Source organism: Halyomorpha halys, unplaced genomic scaffold (genome assembly GCF_000696795.3).
Source record: "Halyomorpha halys isolate HHAL.00 unplaced genomic scaffold, Hhal_1.1 Scaffold1030.1, whole genome shotgun sequence".
Taxonomy (NCBI): domain Eukaryota; kingdom Metazoa; phylum Arthropoda; class Insecta; order Hemiptera; family Pentatomidae; genus Halyomorpha; species Halyomorpha halys.
The window spans coordinates 166,756-175,380 of record NW_027113818.1 but is presented as its reverse complement, the minus strand read 5'-3'; the positions used below and the strand labels follow the sequence as shown (position 1 = coordinate 175,380).

The 8,625-nt window shown below is 31.3% G+C and overlaps 1 protein-coding gene across 2 annotated transcripts in view; it reads right to left on the bottom strand.

Annotated features, from left to right (window-relative positions):
• The window catches only part of mys (myospheroid), a 39,283-nt gene that overhangs the window by 22,909 nt on the left and 7,749 nt on the right, over positions 1 to 8,625 (bottom strand). The window contains exons 5-6 of one of the 2 annotated variants that reach the window (XM_014432139.2): positions 6,593 to 6,677; positions 2,012 to 2,182 (exon numbers count right to left, since the gene is read on the bottom strand). In XM_014432139.2, the coding sequence (XP_014287625.1) occupies positions 2,012 to 2,182; positions 6,593 to 6,677 (256 nt within the window). Of the gene's footprint in view, positions 1 to 2,011; positions 2,183 to 4,140; positions 4,226 to 6,592; positions 6,678 to 8,625 lie in introns of both variants that reach the window. The other variant, XM_014432137.2, reaches the window with a different exon arrangement.

Below are 8,625 nucleotides of genomic sequence, written 5' to 3'. Positions count from 1 at the left end.
TATTTTTCTATACTTACTGTGGTTGTTATCTTGTTCTGTTTTTAGCCCTGAAGAAGGCTAGAAACTCTAGCCGAAACGTTGGCACATTAAAATAAGTTAATCGTACTTATTTGTGTTTTTCATTGACCGCACCCCCAACCATCTTCTCCTCATTCAAGGTGCATTTAATTAAAAATATGGTGCGATGCACCCATCACACAACTTTCACATACCACCCAACATACATCTCCAAATTTTGTGTAGACTGGTTGGCTTGTGTTGAGGTTATTGCTATATTTGTGATTTTCAGAAAAAAAATTGTAAGACCAGGAAAGGCGAAAATTATAAATAAAATTTTTTTATTTTACTGTTGCTATAAAAATTCGTATTTTAGAATGAATACACAAAGGTGGGAATAATGAATATAAATTTCATTCCTGCCAAGAATACTATAATTTAACAAAAGTTAACGAAGCTGTAATGCAATCTGGAAAGATTAGGCGATCTTGGCTATCCCATTAGAATTGGATATTTCTATTGTTCCTTTTTTCCCCATATTTCATTCATAAGTTCTTTAATATTTTATATTTATATATTGTTATTGAGAAGTGTTTATTTGCTACAAAAAAACAAAATTAAAGGTGCTTTAGAGGAAACTTTTTGAAAATTTGTTTAGCTCTGCCAGACTATTTTCATAAGGTAAAAATTTAGCTAATATAAAAGACTAATTAATTCTACATTGACACAGTGAGTTTAATCAAAATCTTTAGAGTTGTTATTGAGAAAATAAAAAAAAAATGTGAAAAATCGATTCTATAAAGTGACATTTCGAATCACAAAAAGGTGCTTTAATATACCAGGCATATACCATTCTTAACTAAATTTTCATATAAAACCTTTATTTGGTAGTTAATTATGAGGGCTGTCCAGAAAATAACAGACATTTTGGCCTATTGTGGTGATGGGTGGGAATAGAGCCACCATCTTTATGTCCGAATGTTCCTACATTCAGTACACATCCAGCTGTTGTAGCGTAAGGACTGTGTGTTCCTCACTTTGCTCTCGATGAGTCGTCAAAATGTGATCTGCAATAGAAAATCTTGCACGTTGTGAAGTGCGGTCTGTGATTTGGTTCTTGTTGGCTCGAAACAACAGGCCAATTGAAATTTATCGTCAGCTTTGTGATGTTTACAGGTAGGGGATAATGAGTGAAAGCTGAGTGAGGTAAGGTGCATTGATTTTAAAAATGACCGTACCAGTGTTCATGACAAGAACCTCAGTGGTAGGCCTAGCCTTGTGACTGATGACCTGGCAATGCAAATCAATGACAAAATTTGTTAAAATTTTGTGCTCGGTGGGTACCGAAAATCTTAACAGAAGACCATAAGAAACAAAAAATGGCTGCAGAACTGACCTTTCTCCAAGATTACAGCACAAATGGTAATGCAGTTTTGGATCCTATCGTAACTGGGGACGAGACTTGGGTGAAACATGTCAACTGTGAAACAAAACAGCAGTCGATGAAATGGGTGCAAACACATTCTCCCAAGAAACCACAAAAGTGTTTTCAAACGCTGTCAGCGAGGAAGGTCATGGCTACTGTGTTTTTGGACTCTAAGGGAGTGCTTCTCGTTGATTTTCTTGAACGTGGAGCAACAATGGTTTTGGAAGGGAGGTGAGGTGGGTGTTTGACCATCCGCCATAGAGCCCAGATTTGGCACCAAGTTACCACCTCTTCCTAGTGATGAAAAAATGGCCCAGTAAACGCTTTGATACTGACACTGAACTGCATGCCAGTGTAAACCAGTGGTTGAAATCGCAGGCAGCAGATTTCTACAGAGAGGGTATCGAAAAATTGTGCTCTATGATAAATATCTCAATTTGAATGGCGATTATGTAGAAAAATGGCTTAAGAGTGTACCTTTCAAATGTATATAATAAACTTAGAGTTTTTCAATTTGTGAATTATTTATTTCAAAGCGTCTGTTACTTTCTGGACAGACCTCATATTATTTTATTAAAATAATCTCACCTTTCCATCACCAGCATAATGAAATCCAGCATCGGTTGAGAAAACAAGCAGCCTTCTAGCTTTTTCTCTCCAACCAATTTTCTCTCTACAAACAATTGCCTGCATAATGGCATCAAATCCTCCTTCTGGTGCATCAAGGTTACCAGAAACGTTAGCTTTTTCTACTTCAACCTAATATAAATATTAAGTTATTTCCTTGAGGTTTATAATATGAATTATAATTAAAGAAGCATTTAATACAAAACTTGTTTATACACAGTAAAACATGTCCAAACATATGGTTATCAAGAAGATAATCATTTACACATAAAACTACAGTTGGATAAGACTTTGTTGGAAATGGGAAATCTGTTCTAATAATAATGCATGTTATACAAAGCAATAAAAAATGGAAGCATAAAATGAACCACTAAAACAACTCAAGAATGTTGGCTGCTAGAATATTTATGAACAAAAATGGTACATTATTTTGTCTGTTGAGAATCATAGCGGAATAACTAGAAACAAACAATTTTTTAAAAGTTTAAACCTGTGTTTATTTATTTAATAAGAAATAACTTTTATGATAAAAACCCTTTGGGAATTTTTATATCTTTCAAGTGGATAAAAATTAGCAGCCAATGGTTTAACTATCAAACAAATAGTACAAATAAAGAGATAAAATAATAATAAAAAAAGAATTTTTGGTATAAAAATATATATCTTCACACATTAATTTATTCTAAAAAACTATCTGAACTTGAAAACTCTGTATTAGTTAATGGTGCAATATAAGAACAGGTATTTCCACAATTTGCATAAATCCTGAAATATTAATATTATACAATAAAATCATTAAAAAAAAATTTGGAAGTTTTACTGTAAAATAAACTATTAAAACTTATTAGATTACAATATTAGTGTCTATGTACCTGTAGAAAATATTTGTATAAACCTTTAAATATGAAACTAATCATAAAAAAGTATTAATAAGAAAAAGAGAAAAATATAACTTTTACAATAGACTAGCTAATGATAATTCATTTTAATTATTAGAGTATTATGAATGTTTGATTCCTATTCATTTGTATTATCATATTTATCTACTAAATAAATTGTAGATATGGTTTAATAGAAGAGAACAACTTAAATAAATATTAACACAAAGTCATATGGTAAAGGCCTAATAAACTATAAAAATCAAAATTTGAACATATTGAAAAATTAAAGGAAAAAATTTATTATTTATTTTCAACCGAAATGGAAAAGGAAACAGAACTTTAACGTTAAGATTTGTTTCTCTAGCAGGGTGTACACTTGTGCCTTATTTTAATTAATGATGACACTCTTCATAAAACTTTCCTTTTAATTGAGTTAATGCCACTCAATATTCCCCTTTTTTTTCTAAATAGTTATTTTCTCCACTCACCTGGAGCCATATCCTCCATGAACCTCACTGATTGATGAGTAAATTCCAACTAAATCTGTATTTTGTTTTACTTCAACTTTAAGTCATCTAACATGAATCATACTAGCATTTCCCAACAAATGAACATACCTTTTAGCAAAATTATAAATTAAATTATTCCTTGATGTGAATGATTTTCAATTATAGTGTATATCTTTAACAAATAAAATAATTTATAAGTTCTCCTGTGATAAGATTGCTAAAAAGAAATATTTCTACAGGTACTATAAAATTATAAATAACTAAAATTATAGAATTGTTAATATTTCATGCTGGTTAATAATTTTCACAAATTATTATGCATCACAATACGAACATATAATTAGGTTATTGACATGACTTTACCAGCAATGAGCAGGCTGTTAGTGGGTTTATGGAATGCAAATCGTTAATTACAAATACAATCAACATGCAGGCTTGTATGTACAACTCAACAGATTAATATGGAAAGGAAACGAAATTCACTATCAACTACCTCTTATGATGTTACTAATAATGTTACTGCTGGCCAAATCTAAATTCTCTGTAAGTGAGAAGATACCTATTCAAAAAATATATTTCATGTTATTTCCAAAACTTTAATGGGAATCATAATACAAAGGAAAGTGGGGAAGGGAAGCTCCAAGCTAGAAAATACAAGGGTTCTCACACTTTCTTCCTCAATTTTTTCAATAAAACTTACAGCGAATCTATCGGTGTCTGTGCTAAGTGACATAACATTTTGATAACCATAAGGAGGTTCACATCTTGGGCATGGTTCTTTCAAACTGCGCAGTACAAGAATAGAAATCGAAAGTTAAAGACATTGAACAGGACATTTTTGCATTTCAACATGAAGATAAGGAAAAAAAAAAGAAAAAAAAGTGAAGGCAGCATTATCACAGCCCAATGTATAATACAAAGCTACAAATGTAACATAAAATACACCACTGAATAAAACCAACTTCGAAGATAATTAATAACATGATGCAATCGTGTCTCAATATTCATTATATCATAATAATAAAATATATTTGAAATATTAACAATAATAATCAACTTCATATTACTAATTATTGTAAAAGTATTCATTGATAATGATTACTTGTGATAATTCATCAAAAGATGGGTTGTTTACACAGTTCATATTTAGCAGTATTGTGACTGACACTGAACTTAACACAAAGCAAACTATTTTAAGTGATCAGTTTTAATAGCATGCAAAATTAGCTTAAACTTCTCATAGTAAAATAAACCTATCAATGGCAATTTAACAAATTTTGTTATTTATAAATTCTTTAAGAAATTTTAATGCAGTTACAAAATCAATTTAAAGAATATTTTTAAGGGCAAAGAACAATATAATGCCAGATGATAAGTCTTTTCAGTTTTCCTGGGTTTGATAAAATTTATTTTATGATAAACATAAACAATATGGTAGAATGAGCAAAATGGCCAGGAAGGTGGAGTGGGATGATTCAAAATTCCATCTGGTTCACTCATTTTTCATGGTTTTAAAAGGGTTGTGAATTTAGAAAACAATGATTCTTGTGGAGATTAAGATCTTCCAAGATGATCTTTATGTATAATTTTATATCTCAAGGTTCATCTAAATTGTCATCACAATATAACTTTGTATTCAATTTGGGAGATAATTGGAAACATATTTATTTTATCATATGTATAAATTATTGACCATAATTTTCAAAACTAGGAATGGCCAGGGGTGCGGGGTGCAGGGCTTCATCAGAGATGTCAAGTGAAAAACAGTGAACTAGTGACAGCATACAAATGAAGTAAGCGGGAATTCAGAATTCCCAGAGTTGGAAAGAGAGTAATTGATGTCATAAAGTTTGTCATGGCTGAGGAACATAAGAGATGGGAGGAGGAATAGACTAAGTTCAGAGGATGGAGCATTAATAATGGAAATGATGGGGTGAAGGAGGTTACCAGGTTTGTGGATTTTGGGTAATCTGCACAAATGAGGAGCTAAAGAATTGTAAGAAATAATTTTATAGTAGATGGGGGTGGTATCACAGGTGGAAGGTAGATAGGTTGGATAGGAGTTGAGTAATTTTTTCATTATATTCTGTTTTATCTAAGATGAAAGTCATATTTCCTTTATCATCTCTTGTAACAATAATATGGTCATTGAATTTAAGTAAGGATAGGGTAAGGAATAGATCTTTAAAAAATAAGGGGTCAAGAAGGGAGGGTTGGAATGGGGGATATCACATTGTTAATGCAGATGCGGTATAGTTCTTTGTTCTCCTCAGTGATATCAAACAGGTTGTATCTGTATATTCAAGGTCAGTGATAAGTTAGGAGATGAGTTAAGTAGAGTTAGAAATAAAGGTTGCAAAATGGGGGCCAAGACTAAGAATATTAACGTTGCCAGTAACCCCAGTTGCCAGTAACCCGCTCGCTGTTCTTGACAGCCCAGATGAAGCTCTGCAGAGTGGGGCAAAACGTCGGCAAATAAATACTTGTTAAATATTTTTTGTTCTTTTTTTACCACACCATGACCATCTCCTTCATAATTATTCTATTATTCAACATGTGGTTGGATGATAAACAAATTCATTTAGAGTTAATCTCCTAGAGTAGTCATCAAAACGAAACTGTGTAAATAACCAAAATAATGACATATTAATATTAATTGCAGGAAGATGTTCTGAGTGGTGGTCAAGAAAGGTAGACAAAAAAAACAACTATTTATTAGTATATATAATCAACACTTCGCCCCACAAAGTGGGAAAAGTCGGTAACTAATAAATATTTTTTTCTCTGACTTTGTGTACCTTCCTACAACACCACCCGAACCACCTTTCTACGATTAATTATATTTGATCAACTAATAATCTTCTAAGATGAAAATTAATATTTTTAAAATAAACTAAGCTAAATGACTGATGTACCATAATAAGATTTAATAAATATTGAGACAATATTTTTTCTTATTTTTTTTTCTTTTTTTTTGTAAATTTAATATGTAGATGAAGAAATGAATTAAAGCTATAAACATATATGTACGCCATGAAACATGTAACATATTTACACATAAATGAAAAGAAAATTTATATATAGAGGCGAGGTCCAATTTAGCAGAAAATAGTAGGAGGGAGTGCATACTATTTGGTTTCTTATTGACTTACAGAAAACATTTTTGTGTCTCTATTTAATGGCATGTGGTTCATGAACCCGTAAGGTGCCACGCATTCATCACACGGCTCAATCAATCTAAGAGAAAAAAAAACAGCAAAAAAACAATAATAAAAAGATGACCAATATGCATAATTGTTCACTATCTAAAGAAAACATAAACCTGACAATACAATAAAAACAAATATAAATATAAAACTATCAATAATAAATAAACAGTATGTGACTAGAAACATTATATTATATTATCGACTGGTTATATTTCTCTAACACAAAAAGCTAAGGCTTTGATAAAATTTCAAACCTAGCTAATATAACTCAGTTTATAATTTATGGCTAACAAATAAGTACATAATATATTTTATTGTAAATAACAACATTCTCCATTTTCATATGTCTCATCTCAGACTTCTCTTGGCTTTGAGTGAGTATTGTATAATTATATGCTAAAAAAATCCCAGATAGGGCCGGGGACTTGAACTTGCAACCTTTGGGTTGGCAGACAGGTATGTTACCACACTGAGAAGACAGAGATACCTCATCAGCCATCAGTTCTCTCCCTCAGTGTTGGAACTTAAAACCATTTTATGGCCTTTCCTTTTCAATAGATCTTTCTGTAACATCCTTAGAATCTAATACAACTCACTCTTCCATAAATCAAATCCAGGTGAATAATCACATCTTGATATTCTTTATCAAATAAATACATTTATCAGAAAACCATCTGCATCGCCACTTTAACCTATTGACTTGTATTTAATGTCATGGTTGAAACCTAGAATGAACAAGGTTTACTTCTGAATTAACTTAAATCTGAGTGAAGGCAAGGTGTTGGTTGGATTAGAAATAGTTACCAACAGTTTATGGTCTGTAATCAATGAGAATACTCTATTACACCAATAGCTGACAATTTTATAGAGCCTGATAACTAGCTATTGTTTCCTTTATAATCAGGCTTCACTTATGCTCTGCTCTACTGTATCTTGGAGTGAAACTTGGACTTTCTGTACTAACAAGAAGTCGGTGTGAGAGAACCTAGGCCCACTGGACAGGCACATGTAGCTAGGATGAGCAGTAATTTATCATAACTATCCTTGTTCTGTAGTATTTTCTCCTTGATCCTAATGAGTGCCTTATAATAAGCATAATCTGACCACTAGAGTTCTTCATTCTTTGTCAGCAGTCTAAAAATAGGGTACGTTTTGAGCCCAAATTCTTAAATCTTGCCCAAGGTTGATTAGTTAATTCCAATATTGTAGGAGATCCATAGATGAAATTTCCAAGATTTTTTATATATAAATAAAAATCCTTTTGGCTCAATTAATTGACCAATGTAATAAATCCCTGTAGATCAGATCAAGAACAAATTAACTAGAAAATACATACTTTCTAACCATTTTATATGTATTGATTAAAAAATTATCAACTACACTAATAAAAAAAAAGTTAATCTTGCTAATCCAACAATATGGGACCAAAATCTTGTCAGTTTATCAAATATTCTGAACTGCTGTAAGCCCCATTTAAACAATCTAAAATAGGATTATTTATTAAGAAAACATGATAATTATTAAATGATGACCAACGGAAATGTTGCAACAGGAAAACAATCTATATTCTACCCCCACTATAGCCAGTCAAAATATCACCTTTAGGAGTAACAAACTTACCAGATTAACAAACATCAGACAATCAAGATTACACTATTGTAAGCTTATGTTCCAAATATAATTTATGGGTAGTCAGTGGCAAAAACTTTTTTTTATTGGAAATAGCATTTCTAGAATCCTTGATATGCATTCTGTTTCTTACAAAACTTTCTAAATTGTTTTATAATAGATAAAGTTTGCAGAACCATTTGAACATCCTTTGTCAACAGAGAACTTCAATGGTCGAGCATTTAGATTTTCCATTCTGATTTTAAGAAAAATTTTTACAAACTGATCGTCACTCAAAGACAATTTTCGAAACTCGACATCATCCATTATTTGGTTCCAAAATCATGGCTGATCATATACTCATTAAT